A 23,736-nucleotide genomic window follows, 5' to 3' on the forward strand; every position below is an offset into this window, starting at 1 on the left:
TAGTTTTGTATGCTCATCCGTGAGCAGAGCATCAAGTTGACGTGTATTACAGCTGAATGCGGCGATTACCATTTTGTTCAGCAAAACGCCTCACAAACGTATTAAGATCAACAGCTTTAGTGCGTTTTGATTCAGTGCTGAGTGCAGCCACACTGACAGTCTCTTTGTCAGTGTAGACCGCAAATACCTCATTCCTTCAGTGCTTGGGTCCGAATGCTTCTCGTTTTGCGCCGTCCCGTTCAAATGAAATCGCTGCCAATCATATGTCCACGCTCGCGCCAGGACCGGGGGAGGGGTTACATGACGTGCATCTTGTGCTACATTCACTTGCACTCGGACATTAGAGAGTTTCTCTCATAAATGTCCGATGAGCCACAACTTTTCTTTCAAAACAAAGCTGCCAACTTGGGTGGCAGCTGTGGTGGCAAGGCCTATTTTTAGGGTGTCAGTTGCCACCCCGGTAGGTGAAACTAGGCTACTAGCTACAGTACAGATGGAACTAGATGAGCTGTTAACTCTCGCTCTGAATTTTTTTTTTTAAACTCTCGCTCTGACTCAGACAGGTTGAAAGAGACGAGACACACATTTTTCCCACCCGCATTCCGCGAAGACCTGTGCCTCTGATTCGCAGATTGTTTGGGGGGGGGGGAGAAACGCTGACGGGATGCTGAATGTGATTGGACCAATGCGTTGACAGACACACACAGACAGTGGAACAGGACATGCAGAGCGCTGTTTGCAGTCTATGGACATAGCGGATCATTTTGACTCGTTGCGTTGTGGCGATGTCTCGCAGATAACACAGATAATACAGATAATACATATGAAAAATATAATTTGCTCAGAGTCCAGAGACAGTTGTGGTTCGGTCCGGATCCGGATCGGAGTCCGTACTTTGAGGATGCCTGGGCTAAACTAATGTTGTAGCTGCTCCGTCCAAACTCACAACAACGTCCTAAAGACAGAATTAAATCAGCGACTGTATTCGTCATGACACAGACAGTCTGTGGTTTGTACATCTTTAACTTTTGTCCAGTTTCTCAACAGATATGAGGAGCTGTGAGGAGTTGATTAAAGAGACACACGCACACGCACGCACACACGCACACACTTTTGCATTTCAAAGTATTGCTTGTTCATACAGTTGGATGTTGGAGCTTCACTGTGCACTGCTGAAGGCTGTTTCTTCTGCTCTGAAATTGAATATATTTGTTACATATTAATAGAACTTTTGATTTTTAGATTTCATTTCGGATTTATGAATGGGAGGAGTAGTAGATGGAAAACATACCAAACACTAATTATTCAAAGTAAAGTATTTCATTTTAGATACATTAATACTAAGGAGGCATAGGCCTATATGATGATACGATTATTGATATTAAAAAAGTGATTTGTTTTTTGTCATTAGAAAGTGAAGTTATTTATTTGTAAGCTCCAAATCCAAATTTTTCCCTCAATAGCCTTTGTGCCCTGGCATGTGGCCTTTTCGCCCTGAAAAAATGTGTGACACCAAAGGCCAAATGGCCTTGCCCCTAAAATGACGAAAATCCAAGCCTGGTACAGACACAGTTATGTGCTAACCAAGCTACTAGCCTCTGTGTTTTGCTGTTTCTGCCTAACATGAGTTTAATGAGGCAACTCACTAAACTAATAGGCATAATTATCTGGCTATTTCAGATTCAAGGACAGCTTTAAAGCAATGCCACCCCCACAAATGCTTCAGGGAGAAAGAGAGCTAATGTGCAAGAGCAAAAGAGTTCAACTTTTTTAACCCTGTGTGTTTGAGCTGCATTTAAAGAGAAATTCTAGGTTTCGATGTCTGTACGAGATACTTGGCATTCAGCTGTGTGTGACGTATGGGATGAGATCCGTCCTGGATGATGAGGCAGAGATTGTATTTGTCTGCGTCATTGTCAGAAATTATGCAGCTCTGGGAAATGATGATCTGCTTTCTGCTTGACATCATCCCTGAATGCCAGACTGAGACCACCAGTGATGATGATGATGATGATGAGATCAGTTAATCACATTTCAGTACACCTCGCAGGATAATGGGGATGTATTGAGTTGTATCAGTCAGGCGTGATTTGTTTGGATGGAGATAAAAGCTCATGTTTTCTCAGGTGCATGTACATTGAGCGGCTTTCATACACAATATAGATTTGTAATTTGCAATGATCTTTTGATTGTTATTTTGAAAATGTGTCTAGTTTTTATGTTTCAGTATTTGTTGTATGCACACAACACTCCTTTTGATTAGTTAGACTATTTTTACCACTTATCCACTCATGTAGTTCTACTTGTAATTAAGATGTATTTGTCTTTGTTTGCAGCTTGGAGACTTTTACTTGGAGCTTCACTGGGACTTCCAAAGTTGGGGTGAGTCAATCAAAACCTGCTGTCTAACAGTAGTGGCAGAAAACATCATCCACTCTGGAAGAGAACAATGTGTTACAGACAGAGAAATGTAATGGATGCTGCCAAGTCTGTCTGGTTAGTGTTTATCTGTGCGGTAAGAGACTCATAGGCCCATTCCCAAACCGCCCCCTCAACGAGGAGGGAGCCTCGTTGAGCTGCGAGTGTGGCTACAGACGGAGTTCACTCCGTCACGGAGGGGTAGGGTCGAGGGAGTGGTTTGGGATTGGGCCATAGTGACCAGAGGCTACAGGCTGAAAATGCCTCCTCCTGCTGGACATGAGCGGACACACCGCCCTCTGATGTCCACCTCTTTCCTTTTATTATTATATCCTCAAACCAGAAGCAGAATGTGTTCTCCATCTGCACTGAATTTACGCACAATTGCACCTGATAAACCGTAACTGGATACAGATTAAATGTACCACGTGGGCTTAGTCAGCACTGTGAGCAAGGACAGAATTCTGTGAGCTCACTGTGTCCTTATTGAATGTGAATTATTGACTAGCAGCGCAGTATTATGTAATACACATGGCTGCAACTAAATGTAAACCTGCTGCACAACACAATTTGTAAATGTCAAATGTGTAGGCAATACATTATTTGTAGATTAAAGAGCTTAAGTGTTCACATGATAAAGTGTCAGTATTTGGTTTTGGTTTTTTAAACACCTCTTGGTTGAGTTTTGAGCTATGATATAACTTCAAGGGAATTTTCTTGCTCTCAGTTACTCTCGTGAGTCTGACTTATTTAGCCACAGACTTTCACGCTGTACTGCCCTCTAGTTACAGAGCTATATGATACCGAGGCTTTGAGGAGCGCGGTGGTCTGCATTATTGAGCGTGCTTTCTAAATTTAGGTGTAGTTTCACATGTCCTTACTGTATCTCTTCATGTTGCAGTGCCTTTGCTCTCCAGAATCCTGCCTTCAGATGCCTGTAAGATCTACAAGCAGGGCCTCAACATCAGGCAAGTCCTATCAACTAATGTATATAAGTAAAGTGTTTGATGTTTTAAACCAAGGTAGGGCATCTTACAGCTGCTTCATGACAGCAATATATTTTGTGATCTGATCAAATACACAAGAAAATTCAGAGGCATTTTTCAAGTCTCCTTGTCATCTTGTGCTGCACACACCAACCTCTCCTCTCTACCTCCCCGTTTTCTTTTGAACTAGTTTGGCTAACTAGAGTGTGAAATCATGAGGAAGCTGAAAGGCGGCACAGATCTTTTACTTCTGTGTTTCAATTTTAAATCAGAGCCTCCTAGGGAGAGAGATACAGCAGCGTTTCACTATTGTTCCGCAGAAATTCCTCACCCTAAGACGCAAGATGACACATGGTCACAACAATGAATATACAGCAGGATTCCTCTTTCCTGTTGTTCATGTTTTTAGTTTTTCATGGCCTTTTGGCAGTTTTGAACTACCAGAAGTCTGTCTCTGACACAGATGCACAGCAGCTTATTTGTGAGACAAACCAGGGCAGCCCTTTATCCAGCACATACATATTTGGGTATCATCACAACATACCAACTAAATCTATTTGAAGAATCAACTTGGCACAGAGTGTGTTTGTGTCTCTGCATGCTGTGTGAGATATCCTTGATGTAGAGCCTGTCATTATTCTGTGGAACTGCTCCTGGCTCTCATTTGGTATTCAAAATGCCCTCTCGTTATCCTGGAGGAACAGAGAGTAAAAAAGAGGGAGAGAGTGAAATAAAAAACTGTCACAGCAAGTTCATTTACATTCTGGGGCTTCAGAGTGTCAGGCCTGCCATACCTACACCGCTCCTTCCACTGTGTGTTTAATGGAGATCAGCTATTCTCTTTGCTGTCTTGCCTCATCCCTGGACTACCCGCTTTGACAATGTGCAAAAAGAGAGTCTTGAAATGTGTTGTTGGTCGCCCATGGCAATGATTAACATACACATTGTCTCTTAACTCTGAGAGCAAAGGTGTGAAATACATCAGTATTGACTCTGGTGTCGGCCAAAGTGCAGCTCTTTTCTGTCACCCTCTGTTTCCTTTCCGTGGTTAGGCTGTCTTCTCCTCTAATGTATTTAAAGTTCCCACACTAAACTAAACACACTCTCTGTTTGTGCATACTTGTGTGTGTAGATTGGACACTACACTGATAGACTTCACAGACATGAAGTGTCAGCGTGGGGACCTCAGTTTCATCTTCAACGGCAACGCCATCCCTTCCGAGTCCTTTGTTGTGCTGGACAACGAGCAGAAGGTTTTCCAGCGGATACACCACGAGGTGTGTGAGACATGCTGATACAAGACTGAAAATGACACTGATGATTATTTGTAATATTGATTTTATCTTACAAATTGTCTTTTGATGCATGGTTTTGTTTACATAATGTCAGAGAATAGTGAAAATATTTTCTCAAAGCAATATTGAAATATCTTGTTATTCATGTTCCTCAATTCGTAGTTGCAGATTCATTTCTTTATATTAAAGGTGGGGTAGGTAAGTTTCAGAAACCGGCTCGAGATACACTTTTTGTTATATTCCATGGAATGCTCTTAACATCCCGATAGCAATGAATATCTGAAGTGCTTTGACAAAAAATCCATAAAAAATGTCATCTGTGGAAGCCGTAATGCTGTAGAAAGTACAAGGATTGCCGCCCTGTCTGTCAGCCTTCCATCTCGTGCACGCACAAATATATCTCGTGCCCTCATTGGACGTGCCGTCAATGGGCGTGCATTGCGCGTTCATGTGTGTTGGAGGAGGTGCTCTGTAAGGAAGTCTGAAGGAAGGGGCGGATTCTTTTGGGCTGTGTACTTTCAAATGTTAGTGCACTCGAGCCGGTTTATGAAACTTACCTACCCCACCTTTAACTAATGATTTAATTGTTTTAGCTCTACTGCATTTCTAAATGTTTGGTTGTGGTGATAAAGGGAAGCTATAATAAAGAAAAAAAAAGACGCCCAATTTCATGACAAGCATAACTCTTTTCAGTAAATGACTAAATAGCATTGTTGCAACATATTAGGTATTTTATTTTTAATCTGGCCAGTAGTGGTTAAGATATCTTGCTCTTGCTAACAGACATTCAATTGATGCTGCTGTTACATCAGTCAGAGTGTGGATGCCTCTGTGGTTTCCTGACCCTCTGCTGTATTTTCAGGAGTCTGAGATGGAGACGGAGGAGGAAGTGGACATCCTGATGAGCAGCGATGTTTACTCGGCCACTCTCTCCACCAAGTCCATCACCTTCTCCAGGGCGCAGACCGGCTGGCTCTTCAGAGAGGACAAGACGGTCTGTGGGACTCGTTAAAGTTGTATTGTGATGTTGTTATCGTGTTATTACTCCCACATCCTCACCCCTCTAAAGTCAGCTGTGGGTCTCAGGGCTCCACCTGGATGTGGAATTTCTGGAATTGTTATAGGTTTGACCCAGACAGAGAGTTCAAAAGAATTTGATCAATTGTCTGGTTACGGCAGGAAATTGAGGGTACACCGATATACATCAAAGGGTATATTACAGAGGATCTGTAGCACATCATCACATGTAATATATAATGGTTTTCAGCTGCTTTATTGGAAAGAGCAATGACTGTTGACCGCTTGACAACAGCATGTCTGACCTTTAAAAACTAAAAGCCAGAACAGTGTGCTGCCTTAAATGAGTGGATCCCTGTACTCTCATATTTTAACATGAACTTTACTGTAGAATTACAATGCCATTTTATTTATTTCAGATACATTTGCAATAGTTTGATCTGGACTAAATTAGACTTTTTTATTTTTGGTCCTTTCACACATTCCTCTCCATCTTTTTGAGCCTTTTAAATGTGTCCCGATTATGTGTTTTAGTCTGACCTTTCTCTTTCTGTAGACTCTTTCCCTTTTCTTGATCATATTTCCTTCACTACATCTCCCATACCAGACAGGAAAGACAGTAAATAAATCAGCTATAACCCCAGAAAGTAACCACAGGTGAAAGACTCTTATTTAACACACAGGGCAGGGAGGTGGAGGATGAGTTATGTGGCTATCACTTTGTGTTATACTCCCTTTGAGAAATTGGTGACTCAGCAGGGGATAATCCAACTGTTTCCTCCTCTTCCAGGAGCGAGTGGGAAACTTTCTGGCAGATTTCTACTCTGTGAACGGCCTGGTGCTCGAGTCCAGGAAGAGACGGGAACATCTGAGCGAGGAGGACATCTTGAGGAACAAAGCCATCATGGAGAGCCTGAGCAAAGGAGGGAATATCATAGAGCAGAACTATGAGGTGAGTCAGCTTTCAAATATGGCTGAGTTTTAATTTCCACAGTATATTGAGGGAAAAAGGGGCTACCACAGAGTGATTCTCGCAAACGCAAACAAAGTAAAGGTTTTACAGCTGCAACCATTTTTCCGGAACTACATTAGTCTACATAAGCCATTTACTGTGTCCTTTCCATCGCCTCTAATCAAACTGATTCCCATCAAGGGGGTTCAATTTCAACGTATTGGCCCAGGTGAGTAAAAACAAACAAAGTTGGTGGATACTGAGAAGTCATGCTGTCCTTGGTAAGAAACAGAAGAAGTTATGTCTACTAGTGTGCAGCTTGAAATTGAGAGCAATGGAGGAGGAACTTTTCAATAAATGTTCTCACGGATAAACATCCTGTTTACTCAAACCTGCAGCGTAACCACCAGTCCAGTCCTGAAACTGTCCTGTCCCGCTGGAACCTTGGGGTAGGACTGAAGTCTCCGACCAAATAAACCTCACAGATCTCACTACTGTATCTGCACTGCACTGTAGGAACATCACAGACCCCCTGCGGGACCCTGTCAATCCACTCTGCATGCTTTATTGAGACATTCCTGCGTTACTCCCCACTGTCGTTCTTTGATGTTAGATTGGTTTCAGAAATGAAAGCAGGATGAAAAGTGTATACAGGTCCACCCCATCCACTCTACATGGATTGAAGTCCCTTCAATGCCACCTAGTGGAGAAAGCTCCACAGCTGCACCTTCACACTCACACTCACACTCACACTCTGACAGTCCCACCCATCATCCGTCACTGCAGTATGTTCTAGAGTTTGCCCAGCCAGCCTTTGTCTAAACACCGACCATAAAGCCAGTCGCACATGAGGAAAGCCTCTCACCTCTCAATAGATTTTTAACTGCTCTGTGTGTTTTGTGTCCACTCCCCCTTGTTCTGTGCTGGTCTTTGTCTCATCAACTCTATTGTCTGTCAAACTATCACCACTTATTCAAGTCACCCATGTGTATTGTACAAAGCTGTGGGTCTTAGTATCGATGTGGGAATCTTTCTATTTCCACCGCAGCAGTGAAATGATATGTGGAATGCGGGTGAGAAGAAAATAAGCAGCTGCTGTGTTTAGCGGGGCGATGCGGAGAGGGTCAGCGCTGCCTGTGGACAGCGTGGGGGCTTTTGAACAGGGCTGACACTATTGATCACATGGCAGAAGGCTAAAAGCCCTGGTGCGATGGAATGATGGAGGGCAGGGAGCGGCACACCAGCAGATCAGGGCCTCAGCTGGCTGCGTGTACTCTGTCCTCGTCACAACAACACGTCACGACCCATACACACAGTGAGAGAGCACAAGGCCGCAGCCGGCAGTGAACACACCAAAACATCTCTGTGTTCAGACTGCAGCTGCGGAAGGAGAGGAACTAAGATATCGCCTCCTTTTGGATTCGCAGCAGACTTTTATCACAATCTTATGTCTCGTAGTTCACAACATTTTGCCACGTTATTCTGCCCTAGTTGCTTTATTTAATCACGGCTTATAAAAGAGAGGTCAGCTGGCGGGATTCAGGGTGAATGTTGGCAGGAACATCGAGTTCATTTGAGGAGAAAGTCAATTTTAGGAGAAACAGGATGGAGCTCCTCATAGGGTCAGCCAGAGCAATCTTAAAATAAAGTGACGCTGAAGGAGAACTCTTACACTTTATTCAAGAGGGCAGGATCATTTTCCTCAGGAAGCTTCGGATATTATTTGATATGAGGAGGAAACTCCGATATGGTTTTATATGGCTGATCTCTAGAGAGGTGTATTTTCTTTGCTGGTGGATAGAGACACAGCTGATAACAAAACTGATCGGAAAAACCTGTTTGATTTTTTCTAAACATACATCTAAGTGTACATCTAAGTGTATTCTCCGCCTTCTTTGGCTTATACATTTGTCCATTTTTGTCCATTTTTATGTAAAACACTGAGTCTGATCATATACAAGTTAAATGTTTGTTGTCCTGGGAACAACTGAGGATGAGTACACATTTCGGTATTTACTTTTTGTCGTTTACTTTCTTTGCTCCATTGCAATTTTGCTTGCAGGAGAAAGACCGAAGTGGTGCTTTTCTGTAGTTGTTACAGCCATGGGTTATTATCACCTTCAGGCGCTCCTATTTAGCCATTCATTTGCCTCTTTATGCTTCGGTCTTTCTCCTGCAAGCAAAATTGCAATGGAGCAAAGAAAGTAAACGACAAAAAGTAAATACCGAAATGTGTACTCATCCTCAGTTGTTCCCAGGACAACAAACATTTAACTTGTATCGACACAGACTGCTGTCTGAGTCTTTAATGCTTCTCTTTCTGGCTGTTTTCTGCTGCTGTAGAAATGTCATTCTCTGTGTGAATGCAAAAAGGGTTAAGAGCAAAAATGCTGCTTTTCAGGAAGTTAGGGGAATTTGTACTTTAATAGATTAACACTGAAATAGGTTAATGTCTCAGGTATCAGCTGTTTAGTGGTGTCTTTAATTATAGTACTTCAGTTTCATTTCATCTGAGAGGCTGTAAATGCCAAACAGAGGTTAGTGAGGCAGCGGGGCCCCCTACAGGCCTGGGCTGTACATGGCATCGCTCTGTGGGAATGACTAATGGCAGAGTGATAGAGAAACAGTAACATCCTATATTTAATTTTATTTAAGAGACTATAGATTCTTAACTAAGGTTTCAGATCTGCTGTTGAGCTGATATTGGTATATTTGATCGACCCATTTTAAAACACCCTGGTTAAATGTAATGTTTGTCTCTTTTCAGTTGAATTATTATGACATTTTATTTGTTTATGTGTACCATTGTTTTCCACTGTTGTGTCTGTTGTGTGTGACCCTGCAGAAGTTTAGTCTTTAGATGCCTTTAACACAACAAAACACAAACATTGTTTTCTCTCTGCTCCTCAGCCGGCGAGGAGGCAATCTCTAACGGCCCCCTCACCCAACACCATATCCTGGGAAGAATACATCAGTGCTGACAACGGAAAGTAGGTTTTACAGAACCATTATGAGCACTAATGGTATTGTAAATCATAGACATGTTGTATTTGTGAATGAAAGAACTACATTTCTGAAACCATTGTAGCTTATATTATCTTCTCGCTCACATCGAATGTTTCTTTGTGTGACGGGGTTCAATTCGTCCATTCGATACATGGCTTAGTCGGTTGTTTAAGCTCCAAAAATATATACGAACCAGCATACCTTAAACAAACAAAATAAAAGACAAAAACAGGCCGTCCATCACTCATTCAGAGTAAACGTGTTCTGGCTGTTGCCTTCTCTGCAACAAACCCCCGAACACGTCCCAGCTGTTGCCTTCACGGCAACATTCTTCAGAGTGACACAGTCCAAAAAACAAGGAACCAACACCGTCCCTTTTTGTGTGTGTCGGCTGTCAGTGGCGGAGTCAGTCACTCTGTGACCCGCTCCGTAACATTTTGAATTTAATCTTCCCATGCAAACATCTACATTTTAGAGTCACAGAAAGTTTAACTGCAAAGCTGTTCAAAGCTGGTGTTCTTCTCACTGATAAGAGTCACATTCAGTTTCTGTTTGAGAGAATGAGACACGAGGCAGGTTACTTCCGTCAAAAAGATTTCTGCATGAAAAATCTCTGAGCTCCTCAGCATGAAATGACGTTCTGACAGGTTGTCGTTTCTCTCTCCGCTCAGAGCTCCACATGTGGGAAGAGAGCTGGTCTGCAAAGAGAGCAAGAAGAACTTCAAAGCCACGGTAGCCATGAGTCAAGACTTCCCTCTGGGCATCGAATCGTAAGTCTGCTCCCAACTCAGCCTCCAGTCTGCTATTAAAACGCAGACAGACAAAATGCTCTCATGCTATCTTCTCAGCAGAGTGGTGATAAAAAGAGAAATGCATTTGTTTCTGAATGTTTGTGTTTCCGCAATGTGTTACAGATCTATCCTCTCGAGCTTATAATATAAAGGTGTTGATGAAAGCAGTTAATAAATACTCAATTGGATATTAAAAATGTAAGTTAATATAAACAAATCAGAGCAATTATAATTATACTTGTTAGCATTTAAATACAATAGGCTGTATTTGAGATGTACGTTTATTTTCAATAGTGTTCTTTCTATAACCTGCCATTTGTTGTTGTTTATGTGCTTTGGTGTTTTTGTTTTCCCTCAGGTTATTGAATGTTCTGGAGGTCATTGCACCCTTCAAGCACTTTAATAAACTCAGGGAGTTTGTTCAGATGAAGCTCCCCCCCGGTTTTCCTGTCAAACTGGGTGAGTGGAAGTAACTCAAAAATCATTTCAAATATGGAAGGAAATCTACCGTTGACAGCTCTTACAAAAAGCATGCCTGTAAGATTTCCACGGATTAAATGAGTAATTCCTCTTGTGTCTCTCTGCAGACATCCCAGTGTTTCCCACCATCACAGCCACCGTCACGTTTCAGGAGTTTCGCTACGATGAGTTCGATCAGACCATTTTTACCATTCCCAACGAGTATAAAGAAGACCCTAGCCGCTTCCCTGACCTTTAACATCTCAAGCAGGAACAGGAAAAGAAACGTGCGACAAGGCAACATCATGCTACAAGACATACTTTTTTAAAACTAAAAAGGAAAATAATTCCATCGCCCATCGCATCCCTGAACACAAACTGCAACGAGTTTTACATCACGACAGCTGCTGCAGAGAGGTAGACATCGCCTCATAATAACAGTGTTTTAAAAACTCAGTGTTACAGTACTCTCACATTCAGGTGGGTTTAATCCCAGTCACATCAATTAAAGGGCATTGAAGTTAAACTGGGTTTTCTGTAAACGGGGTATAAGTACAGTTCAGTTGATGCTATGTATTTAAGTGTGTAAGTAATGTTTATAAAGGGAATATGTTTAACTGACATGTAATAAAGCAATGATATTACTGTGTAAGATTTTGGGGAGGGATTCTGCCAAAAATGACTTTTAGGGTCCTTTTTCTTGCTTTATAATTTGTTACAGGTCTGAAAGATGCTCCAAAAACAGATACAATTAAAATCATTATTGGGAATTGAGTGAAATTCCTAAGAATCCGTTTTTGCAGAATTCCTTAAATTGTGTGTGAGTGTGTGCAACATTGATTTTATTGGGCGTGGAGTAGCATCACTGAACCTTCGGGCACTATTTAGATCCATTACATTCAGTTGAGTTCACAAACTTTTTTGTGAAACCCAACACTTAATCCTGCTTTTTAAAATGTATTGTTTCATCGCAATTTCTGTGGTAACAAAACGTTTTTGTATTTGTTTGAGTGGCAGCAAGTGTAAGTAATGATGTCTAAGCCTTTTGTTTCATACAACACCTTTGTAAACTATGTAACAAACTGTACAATCTTGCTAAGGAAGGGGACTGGGGATTGTATAGCAAGAAGATATTAGGAAATACAAGACTGTCTACAACATTCATGCCATTTTTACACCTAACAAGAACCAGGCTTTTCCCCTGCACAATATGTAAATACATGTTTTATGAGCTTTTGTCTTTTACGTTCTCTTTTATTATTCTTTGTGCTGATGAATTTAGGCAGAATTGTGGATTTTTTTAATGTAGTGTCACAAGTTAATCAAGAATTTGTTGATTTGTAAAATGATGGTGATTTTGTACATACTTGTAATGTTTTAAAGGACCAGTGAATCACTTAACTCTTCTGTCATTATTTCACCAATCTCTGATAAACCTTATGAACCTCCTTCAGGTGTGTGACCGGACAATCTTCTCCACAGGGGACAAACCCTGAGCACAAAGCTTCCTCTGGAAAGTTGAACCCTTCACGAGTGTTTATAGCTGCTGCTGTAATTCATGGGCTTTCAATAACGTCGACAACAACAGGTGCTCCTGTTTACATATGTGAAGGTTAAAGTGTAAACAATTAGCCTTTTTGCCTCTATTTTCAGTATCACTATAATCAAATACAGCACTTTTAGTTTTTTGCATTACATTCCTCAGTACGGGCAGCAAAGCTTGGCAGTGCACATCCTCACTGATATAAAAGTTTACATTTTATTCCATGCTCCTTTCTGTCTTAAGCTATTTACATTGTCCATGTTTCAAGTAGGAAATTCAACATGTCTGATGTAGGGCAAAAACTTGTATAAATCACCAACACTATTTTCATAAAAAATGCACTAAAAATAAAGATTCCACATATCTCTAAGAGTTTGGCTTGCCATTTTCATTTGTTTTATTTCTTGTAATTGGAACGTCAGAATGGTAGTATGGCTTAAAAGAAAGTCATAAAATAGTGTATATATAAAATAGACATAAAAGAACATCTCTTTGAAAAATCTAAGTCATAGTAAAGTCTCTTGCAAAAATATTTCAAAATTCATAGTGTATATTGTTGAAAAACAAGTCATAAAGTTAAATTAGTCATATATAGTCAGTATGTAAATACAACATGAAAATATAGTTTGTCATATACACTTAGTTGTAAACAAGTCATGTATAACTTCTATAACTAAATAAAGTTATAGTTTATAATACAACAATTGTATACTCATAGTATATTATGTCTTTGAAATGAAATAAAAACGAACATAGTTTAGTTTTTAATTATCTCAAATGAAAGGGCCACGTTGGTATTGTAGGCCAGTTCAGGCCTGTGGTGTGTGCGGCCTCAGACTACGTCCGAAAAAGGTGGGGCACACAACCTTGATAACAGCCACATACATAAGGTCTGTGTTTAAGGTTTCCTCCCCAGCTAGTTGGCACCTCGATATGTCAGTCAGAGGACTCGAGGTGTTCAATGTATTTCAACTTTGAGCGCTTGGCAACGAGTTCGGTGCAATAAATTCGAGCGGTACGCGCCGTCAAGGGATACGTTCCAATCCGAATAGTCGGTTCAGTCCTGGTCGTGTGACTTCAGAAACTGATAGAGAACTCAGAACTGCTAGTTGCATGGCAGCGTCCTGTCATCAATGCTAGTTCTGCTCGCTAAAGTTAGCAACGTCTGTCCACAATTGTGCTGTTCAATGAGGAAGAACAATATATTTAGTGTATTTTATGAAAACCTCAATCATATGTTGGCGTCTTAAATTAACACCGTTATATACTACGGTTTGAGCCTTACAAAAACCCCAAGTTTAATCAAGCAATTAGCATTTTTTGGGCAGTTATTGTGAGAGATATGATGCAACAGTGAAGAACTTAGTTACAATAACTGTAAAACATTTCGAACATCTACTAAAACACAAGTTTACAGTTTGACCCAATTTTATTAGTTTCCTTTGGAAAACCTACTGACTTCGTTGCAACACCACATTTCAATCTACAGTGTACACTTACAAAGAGTTGTAAATAGGCAGGTCAGCTCGAACACAACGTTGTGCATTACAGTTAAACAAAAATGATTCAGCAACCAAAAGAATGAGCATGAAGCCAGTGCTGGGTGGTGAGGGACTAACAGTCTGAGGGAAGAAAGGACTTGATCCTGACTAGTAAATATTTACAGACAGCATTTTAGTGGGAACGCTGAATATTTTACTGCCAGTAAAACATTTGAACACAAAGGCAACAAAAAGAAAATTCAACAGGATCTTAAAAAAGTACAGCATTGACAATTAAAAACCACGTTGCATGTCATTTATATTTAGTCCTTGTTTTCTCCTTTCTTTACAAAAATTATTTAACTGCTTTCCGTTTAAACCACCCCAATGCTTCTACAGTTAATACAACAAATCTTTTCAACTTTGAGTGAACAGGCACTGACATGTTGTGGCCTATATTAAAAATATAAAACAGGACAGTGGACAGAAAACACGGTCTGGTTCGGGACGCTCCTAGTCGCTCATCTCCATGTCTTCCTGGTGATGGTCGTCTCCATTTAGTTTGGACTTTTTGGGGATTTGGCCCTCGGATCTCTCTATCTCCTCCAGGCCTTTGCGCGTGGGAGTTGAGGCGGAGTCAGAGTCGGTCTTCCTCTCATCGTCATCCTCCTCCAGTCCTTCCTTTTCACTGTCATAACCCTGCTCCTCTTCATCGTAATCCCGGGTCACCTGTCCAAACAATTCAAGTAACTTAAATTCAAGCCAAAGTCCCATGAAATGTAGCCACCTAGGACTATATTTAATGGTAATGTCAGGCGCTTAATGTACCTTCACGTCTCCCTTCTCGCTATCAGACTTGCGATCGCGATCTCGCTCTTTGTCTTTGACCTTCTTCTTCTTGCTGCTGGAGCGTTCTCTCTCATCTCTGTCCTCCCTCCTGTCTCTTTCCCGGTCCTTCTCACGCTCCTTGTCCTTCTTCTTTTCCTTCTTGTGACTGTGAACATGACAAATGTATCATTTTTAGTTTGTATACTAAAAATAACTGCATTTATTACATTGAATGTTAAACGTGTTGAACTACTCACCGTTTGGGCGATGGAGACCTGGACAGCTTCTTCTTGGGGGACCGAGTTGCACTTCGGCTTCGCCTGTGCTTCCTGCGAAGCAACATTAAATAAAAATCTGTTAAGGGAGACATGTCATGCTTTTCCGGTTATTGCCCGTCCCCTTGTGTGTTATGAAGGTTTTTATGCATGTAAACGGTCTGCAGAGTCAAAACCCTCAAAGTACACCATGTAGGGAGTAAAACTCTAACACAGAAAATACCTCCCCAAATCGGCTCGTTGGAGATACGTCATTGTCCATTTGATTCTTCCGGGTAGGGCATGATGTCAACCCGTACCTGGAACAAAATGGACCAATCTGTGGAGCCGTTACGTTACGTACGCGGAGCAGTTACGTTAAGCCCCCGCTGATTGGTCCAAATTGACCAATCCACGGACTTCCTCACACACTCAGTGCAGGCAGCTCTGCTGATCTCTCCTCCCTGGCTGCAGGCTGATAACAGACAGTTGGGATCGCGGCGAAATTCTCTCTGCAGACCCATTCTCACAGCGTTTATCAACCTTTTTCTTACTCAATATCAAGCCACACTTATTGTTTTTACTTCAGCTGTGAGTTTGTGGGTGCTCAGGATTAGTTTGGCTGTGTTTAGCTGTGTATCGCTAAACAAGGAAATCACACCTCCACGGAGCTCAGCGTGATTCACAACGTCCCGACCAATCAGAGCACACTGTGCTCACAGGGAGGGTTTGGAGCTATAGCGAGCCGTTAAAGGCAGAGAGTGAAATTCAGTAAATACACGTCGTTTACAGAGACGCTGTATGAGAAACCAATGTGAGTTAGGATAATTGCACAATATAAATCTATTCTAGTAGACCTCAACAATGGAATTATGATCAGTGGAAATGGCCATGACATGTCTCCTTTAAGAAATCTGTCATTTCCAAATGATGTACTGCTACCAATGAGAATTATTTTCTGTTGTGAATGTAAAATCTCATTGAGGAAAGTATTGTTTAAATTGTAATAAGTCATCTTAATAATTAGGTTTAATATATTATTGTATTCTATTCAGACAATACAAATGTTAATTATGGTTAATTTCAAGAGACCGTCTGATGTTTATAAATGTTGTTTTATTAAAGAGCAATAGTATACATTCAGACGTTGTTAGCATTTCAATTGGTTAATCAATAGAAGAATTACTTAAATAATAGTTATCTGCTCAAACTCACCGACTGATGCTTCGGGACCTCCTGGCACTGCTGTAGCTCTTTGGAGGCGTCTTTGACCTTTTCTTGGACTTTTCCTCCTTCCTCCTGTCCCTGGTCAACATTAGCAAACAGCAGAACATTGCATCAAAAACCAGCAGTAAACTTGATCAACTGGTAGCTTTTTTCAAAGTAGCGTGTATTCAAAAGGTGGCCGTTTAAAGTCATAACACAGACTCTGCACTAGTCGACACACTTTGTGGCCGATAAAAGTAAGTTGTGGTACAGAGGATCAGTGCAGCTGCTGACCTGGATTTACTGCGGCGGCTCCGGTCTCGAGAGTGAGTCCTCCTCCTGCGGGGGCTCTTAGACCTCCTCCTGCTCCTCGAATGGGACCGCCGACGAGATTTGCTCTTCGAACGTCTGCCGAAATTAAGAGATTCAACATTTTATAACAGAAAACTTCAGTCAGTATGAAATATTCTATTTATGTCTTGTATGTAGAGGCCACAATCCATTTTGTTTTTCCATCTGACAGTGTGAGTAACCGTTTGTCATGCAGCAGTCTTTACCTGTGTCTTGAGCGAGACCTGGAGCGCCTGCGCCGGGAACGGGAGCGGGAATGTTTACGCTTGTCATCCTTTTTATCTGCAAAAACAGTGAAATAAGTTAAACATCTTCATGGTAGGAAACAATGCTCACCAAGGGGTTTGAAATTAGCCTCATATTGGTGAGTAAGTCTCAGAAGGCTATCGGTGACGCTAGTGGCTAAATATTTGTACCAATAATAGTTTGTATCTTTTTTGGTTGTTCATTTTAGACAAGTACTCAGACAATAGAACAAATATTCCACTGAACTAAATTGCAGCACAATATTTAATGGATCAGGACGTCAGCAGTACTATCCTGCTGAATGAAAGAAGATCAGAGCACTCACTTCCTGGCTCGATGGCGGCAGAGATGAGAGACTGCGCCTCTCGGACTCTCTTCATGGCCTCTTCAATCTCCTTATTGGAGGCATCGTTCTTCATCCCTGGATTCATGCCCAGTCCGGCTGCTAATGGATTCATTCTGAAAATGCCATCAATGATTTAGTTTTTCTCTTCAAATAAATATTTAGGATTGCATATTCTGCAGGATTGTGGATAGTCTCTTACTTTGGGTCCATGGACTGCATGAGCTTAAGGAAGTCTGCAGAAAGAGCCTGAAAGAGATACAAAGAGGAAATGACTTTTAGAAAGAAATGATCTTATCTAAACATGCAGTGACTAAGGGCGACTGAGCAGGTGCTCACCTGGGGGTTCATGTTGGGGCCCTGCATTCCCATGGCAGCCATCTGCTCCATGTTAGGAACTCCAAGCCCCCCGAATGGATTCCCTCCCATCTGAAACAACACATGCTCTTTACAATGTAACCCTCTTCAACATCTAGTTCATGTTTACCTTCTTCAACACATAAATATAAATCAAATGTCAATTAATCAGAGACCTAGTAGAGTTTACATCCTCCAAGTTTTTTTTCTTCCAAAATTCACAGAAGCCTGGCCGGTAAAAACATTTATAATATTACATAATTTGTCTTAGTTATGTTGAGGATTCAACTAAAGCTTCTTTTCATTTGTCGATAGAGACAGTCAATGAAAGTCCATGGTGATATCTTTCAAATACGTTTGAACTACTAATGAACCCAGAATGTAAACTGTTCAAATATATGTTATGACACTTTTGATCAACCAAACCTGTACAGTAATACTAGGAAACGATCTCAATTTCAATGCAAAGTTTAGTCAAAGCTCACCAGAGGATTGGGTGTGGGAAGAAGGCCGCCCCCCGGCATCATTCCTGCCACGGCATTGGCCGGAGCGAGTAGCGACATAGCTTTAGATTCATCAGGAATGACTCCTGGAGAAAAACAAAAACATTTCAGTACACGCACGGCGCAAACATCGATAAACACTCAGACAAGACTTGCAGACAAGCCTCCTCTTACTACTCTGAGGTAAAAAAATAAAGTATGAAAAATCCACTTTTTTTTGGTCTTGTCTGTAAATCTTGATCCCTGACTTTTTTGTTGTGGTGAAAGTATGATTGTAGGATTAGCAGCTATGAGTTTATAAGTCACAATACACACTGGTCAACACTGCCAAGATTTTTTCACCTGAACTTGATTTTTAAGTCATGAACCAAACGTGAGCAAGCACAGCCAGTTGTCCCGTGGGATGTGCTCTCAACTTTCATTAGATGTTTTATGAACAAGCGACTCGTGCCGGCTGCTTCGCTATAAAGCACACAAAAACATTGAGATACAGAAAACAAAGTTCATGATTTGGGTGTAGACAAGGATACATTTCAACATCACTTACCATTACCTATACTAAAACAGAAACGGTTCACACATATTACCTTTTCTGGGCTTTTGTTGGTGGTAACTTTGTACAATCCCACCAAAAAAACATAAAAACTTAAATTGGAGACCAGATCAAGTATTGCCAACAAACTACAATACTGCTAAATTGTAGCCAACAGTTTGTCACTAAAAGCACTAAACAATATCAAAGATAAACTGCACTTAACATTAAAGGGCTATTAAAGCTGTGACAAAATCATGACAAATGTGCCCAGAGCTGAAGAAACCAAACAGGAAAATCTAAAGGGAAAATCTTATGAAGATGATCATCCATGGTGCAATCTGAAAACAGTCTATTTATAAATCTGACATTTTACTTTATACTTATTATTATTTTAAATAAAAGGGGGGAAGAGAGGGACACACGCCCGCCCACACACACACACACACACACACACACACACACACACACCAGAAAGGACACTTGAGAAACAGGATAAGGCTGCAGAAGACAAAACTGTTGGTGGCATTTTCAGGAGGGCCTGGTATATAGGGCTGGCTGAACCAGGAAAAAGAACTGTAAAACACAACAACAAAAGAAACACCACTGTTAAATGTGAGATTCACTCAACTCATGTGTGGAGAGGGTCAATAAAAAGCATTTGTACTGCAACATCAAGCAGAGAAACTACTTTCATCTGGTGTGTTAGTGAAAATTTGGAAATACAGATGCAGTTTAAAATATCAAAAGGCTTTGGCACATTCAGCAGGTAAATGCCAAAGGCAGTTTGTGCGCTTATCATGTTAATCAACTTCCACAACACCTGTTCAGTCTAACTGTAGAGGATGGCACACACACACCTTCAAAATCTATTCTAGCATGCACAGCTGATTAGTCCGTCTACCCTGCATGCTTTGTGCTGGTATAGGGATGCCCCGAACATTTAACCCCAATCTGAGCCATTTAATATATCCATTCTGCCATGTCCCGATCCAATATTTATATTTTCCTTTATTATTCAGCTATAATCAAGCCAATATTACACTTAGTAATGAGATTCAGTTTGTATATGTTTGGGAAACAGCTCTGCATTAAAGGAAAACAAGGCTACACCCTAAACACCCACACAGGAGAAATGATCAGGTATTACGCAGATTAGACTTCTCTTTAGCACCGAGTGGACCGATCTATTAGGACGGGACAATTTACACCTGGAGCTAGGAGACATTTGTAAAGTACCCGCTATAGCCCTGCCCAATAAACCTACAAAATATGTCTCATCAGCTGAAAACAGCAGTGCATGTGCAGGGATTAATGTGTTCCAACTTCCTACAGCAAGCTAATTGTTTTTGCAGCAAAGAAACTACTTGCATGTATGCTACAAATTTCTTACAATATATTTATTTTAAAAAAGAGCTGTGAAACAACTGCAGAATGCATATTGGTTCATGCACAATGGAACATTGTAACAACTGGTGTTCCTTTCGTACAAAAGGTTTAAATATAAACAGAGGATCAGAGTGTGCATGATTCAAAGCCAATACATTTAAATATGTCTTGTCCGATTTGATCTGCCTCGATACAAACCAGCAGATCTGCTCGGGGCATCCCTAGTCTGGTGCTGCTCATTGAAATGTATTTTAATGTAAAATGTATTTAAACATGTGAGGTATTGAGATTGCCCTGCACCCTCTCCCACCACCCCCTCATTTTGCTTAAGAGTTGTGTGGCTATCCTTTTAAAAAAAAAAAAAAAAAAAAAGATGCCTTAAACAGAGAGAAACAAAATAAAGAATTAATATTTTACTGGAGAACAAGAGAGAGAAGGGGGCTTGCGAGCCTGGTGCCATTATTTTTTCTAATCTCCTGATGGCAGCAGAGGACCACTTTCAGCCAGCAAGGAAGGGGCTCTCTGCAAATGACTTGTCCACTATGAAACCACAACACAAATAACAGAGAGAGAAGTTTACAGCTAGATTGTCAGACATGGACACAAATTCACATTTCCCTTGTATATACCTAATAATGCCAAGCATTGAGAAGCTTAGCAATTTCTCTTGGTCACAAAATAACTCAATGTGTTTGCAATTCTATCAAAAATAACCTACACATTGGGATGTATGTTTAGAGATAGCCATGTGAGCAGGAGAGTAATAAAGCAGACACCCACCTTCAGCAAAAGGGACCACGATCAAAGCTCGGTCCACGAAGACGGTGTTCGTCAGGTGTTGGGAAACTCCCACCGACTCAGACTCAAGGAACTTTACAAAACAGACACGTGAAGTCACAGGCAAGGGAGAGTCACTGGAAGAAAATACAGATATGTTGTGCAAAGAATACAAACAAGGAGAAAACATGCCTTCTTCAAACTGACCTGATTGAGTTTTGTGTCCCCAGGGACAAGTAACTTAAAAATGGATCATGGTATATACAGTCTCTACATCCTCGATTTAGGCAAACAATGAATCTTAGGATATATTTTGTAGCGTATATAGTGTAATCACAACTCTCATTGACAAATTTGTTGAGAATCTCTGTCAATCACTGACGCTTTGAACCTTTGTTGTTGTTAGTCCTCGACATCTCCTACCTGCTGACAAGCCAGGTGTAATTGGATACAGGAAAATACAAAGCAGAGAACAATTATTTCCTACTATAGCCAACTTTGAAATACTGTATATTATGTATTAGCATCCCAAGTGAGAGGCAGGGACCTTAGAAATTGGGCACAGGAAGTGACTGGCATTACACTATAAGCATTGAATTAGTCTGGTTTTCCACTAAATCAGGATTTTCTACTTAAGGAAATACTGCAGCTGTGACTTCTTGAATCTAGAGACGAATGTCATGGTCCTCATTTGCGGCTTTCACACCAGCGCTTTTCCCTTTCTAGCTCCGAGCGGGAGCTTTTCTGATTCAGCTCCGGTTTCCCTTTTCAGCTCCCGCTCTGTGCACACCGCCCACTGGCGCCCCAGAGCTGCCCCTGCTGCGTCATGACGTCACCGTTTACATCGCTGATTTGCTCCCCAAACGCAGCCATTACGGCGCTCACAACAACAACAACAACAACAACGGGGAACTGCGTCGGGTCGATGATCGTGTTGCTTTTAATCACACGAAGCCAGAATAAATTGAATAACGACTTCTCCAACCTTATACTTTGCTCCAGAGTGCCGTGGTTCATTGTTTATTAATGTGTTTCTGCAGCATTTACCGACCGCTGCAGTGTTGGCTGCTCTTCCACGGGAGTTTATTCTCCCGTTAGCTCCCGGTTAGCTCACACTGCAGCGGCCGCTCTAAAGTATTCACTGTCCGACTCACACAAGCAGCTGATGCATATCCCCAGTTCCCCTTAGCCTAAGTGAATGTGTGTCAGTCTGAATTGACGCTGTTTGGCATCACAACGCTGTTATGAAAGTTTCTCTGGTATAAAACGGGTGATGTTAGCATAGCAACCAAAGCTAAACTGACTACTTGCATCCGATAGCTGCAATAATACAAAACAACACGTCTGCCTCTCTCCACAATGATCGATAACAGTGAACGGATGGTCAAAGTAAGGTACAAATAAACAGAATCACACGAAGCCTGGTTAGTGTTGCCTGACTTTATAAAGTGTGTTTATAAGCACTACTGCTTGTAGGCAGGCATAACAGTCGACCCATGTTCAGGGGAGGTGGGTTTAGTTTCCTGCACGCCTCGACGTAAGCGACGCCACCTCTTAGCTCCGAAGCTCTTGCCTCGAGACCAGTGCTTCTCAAAGTGTGGTCCGTCAGCGCCCCCTAGTGGTCCGTGAGTATATTGGTAAAATGTCACACGTGGGAATATCTCCGCAATGGAACGAGCTTAAGTTTCACTTTCGATTGCATGATATAGCCCAGATAAACACCTTCATCACACATGTTGCCACTTGTTTGTACCATTTTCAGGCGATTTGTAAAAATGATGTGTTTTTGGATATTTGTGGAGTTAGGTGGTCCGCGAGTGTTTTTTTATTGGTTAAGTGGTCCTTGGTATGAAAAAGTTTGAGAAACACTGCTCTAGACCGACAATTTTTTGGAGCTGGAAGTGAACCCGATTCCGGAGCTAAGAGCCGGCGTCGCTGCGGTGTGAACAGGAAAAACCGGCGCTTTTCAGGCTCCAGCTCCGAGTCGGAGCTGAAAAAGCGCTGGTGTGAAAGGGGCAATTGATTCATCTGATAATTACTCAATTCAGTTTTTAGAATACAAATCACAAAGAGAAAGTCATAGCAAGAAGACATGGACAAAATATCCCATTTACAGTTTTTTAAGCAGAGAAAGGCTTTGTGCAGGGCTGAAAAAACGAATCAATCGCACCAACTATCAATACAAATGTAGGGGTCATTTATCAAACAAAAAGGCCATGCTAACGCTATCATAAATAACTCAAATATGATAATTGTCAATTGAATATCTTTGTGTTTTAGATTAAACAAACACTTTGTATGGAAACTTTGATTTACCATTTTGTAAACCTACTTTCAGATTGGTGGCTAAGATAATGAAGCAAACACAACTGGTTTAATTCTCATGTACGACTGGGAGCTCTCACACCACTAAGTCTGTTTAAGATAGGACATTTAATTCTGTCCTAAATCTCTCTAACACAACAGGAGAAACTATCAGTATTAGTCCCTCATGCCTGCTGAAGCTTCCACTAAAGGCGCGGGGAAACGTTCGGATGAGCATGAGGCCTACTCGGCTCTGCAGGCCTGATGAGAGGCCCAGCTCTTAACAACTTTAGCTCGGCAACATAGCGTTGTACTTATTTATATTTCACAATACTCACTCAGGTGGAAACAGTTTGAGCTCCTCTATGTTTCCGAGGAATCCGAACAGAGTCCGCATTTGCTCGGACGTTGTGCTCGGGGAAACATTGGTCACCTGAATGACGTGCGTGTTAGAATTCATTTTGCAATGAGTGCTAATCGAGCTAGCTAGCTCTGCGCCAGCAACGTGCCTGAATTTAAAACAAAAAAAAGACGAGCTATGTTGTGTTTACGAGGAAAAGAGCGTCAGGCGATTACAAGACCTGGCATGTTTCCTGTAAACAGAAGCTGGTTAATGTTTGCTGCGGGCTAATGTCTACGACAGCCGCGAGCACAGAGCAACAATAGCGCTGCCGAAAATGTCGTGAGGCTCTGATGCC

The 23,736-nt window shown here is 41.4% G+C and overlaps 2 protein-coding genes across 8 annotated transcripts in view; one reads left to right on the top strand and one right to left on the bottom strand.

Moving 5' to 3' along the window:
* Positions 1 to 12,320, top strand: part of ankrd13c (ankyrin repeat domain 13C) — a 34,930-nt gene extending 22,610 nt beyond the window's left edge. The window contains exons 5-13 of the mRNA XM_034081054.2: positions 2,337 to 2,382; positions 3,320 to 3,386; positions 4,537 to 4,681; positions 5,562 to 5,693; positions 6,507 to 6,668; positions 9,579 to 9,658; positions 10,346 to 10,444; positions 10,824 to 10,924; positions 11,053 to 12,320. Coding sequence (XP_033936945.1) covers positions 2,337 to 2,382; positions 3,320 to 3,386; positions 4,537 to 4,681; positions 5,562 to 5,693; positions 6,507 to 6,668; positions 9,579 to 9,658; positions 10,346 to 10,444; positions 10,824 to 10,924; positions 11,053 to 11,183 — 963 coding nt within the window. The 3' untranslated portion in view covers positions 11,184 to 12,320. The remainder of the gene's footprint in view (positions 1 to 2,336; positions 2,383 to 3,319; positions 3,387 to 4,536; positions 4,682 to 5,561; positions 5,694 to 6,506; positions 6,669 to 9,578; positions 9,659 to 10,345; positions 10,445 to 10,823; positions 10,925 to 11,052) is intronic.
* Positions 12,321 to 13,877: 1,557 nt separating this feature from the next.
* LOC117445174 (serine/arginine-rich splicing factor 11-like) lies at positions 13,878 to 23,731 on the bottom strand. Of its 7 annotated transcripts, none has more exons than XM_034080632.2 (13): positions 20,738 to 20,826; positions 20,375 to 20,497; positions 18,379 to 18,498; positions 18,019 to 18,122; positions 17,516 to 17,605; positions 17,379 to 17,425; positions 17,159 to 17,292; positions 16,794 to 16,869; positions 16,531 to 16,644; positions 16,246 to 16,335; positions 15,034 to 15,105; positions 14,777 to 14,942; positions 13,878 to 14,677 (listed from the first exon to the last, which is right to left on the bottom strand). In XM_034080632.2, the coding sequence occupies exons 4-13, from the start codon at positions 18,094 to 18,096 to the stop codon at positions 14,462 to 14,464; spliced, it is 1,083 nt and encodes a 360-aa protein (XP_033936523.1). In that variant the 5' UTR covers positions 18,097 to 18,122; positions 18,379 to 18,498; positions 20,375 to 20,497; positions 20,738 to 20,826; the 3' UTR covers positions 13,878 to 14,461. The 7 variants fall into 7 exon arrangements, with proteins under 7 accessions (XP_033936523.1, XP_071058978.1, XP_033936522.1 ...); XM_071202877.1 differs by having other exon boundaries at positions 18,379 to 19,144; XM_034080631.1 differs by lacking the exons at positions 18,379 to 18,498; positions 20,375 to 20,497 and adding an exon at positions 23,377 to 23,731 and having other exon boundaries at positions 20,738 to 20,871.
* Between the last annotated feature and the right edge of the window lie 5 nt (positions 23,732 to 23,736).

Source organism: Pseudochaenichthys georgianus, chromosome 4 (genome assembly GCF_902827115.2).
Source record: "Pseudochaenichthys georgianus chromosome 4, fPseGeo1.2, whole genome shotgun sequence".
NCBI classification, from domain to species: domain Eukaryota; kingdom Metazoa; phylum Chordata; class Actinopteri; order Perciformes; family Channichthyidae; genus Pseudochaenichthys; species Pseudochaenichthys georgianus.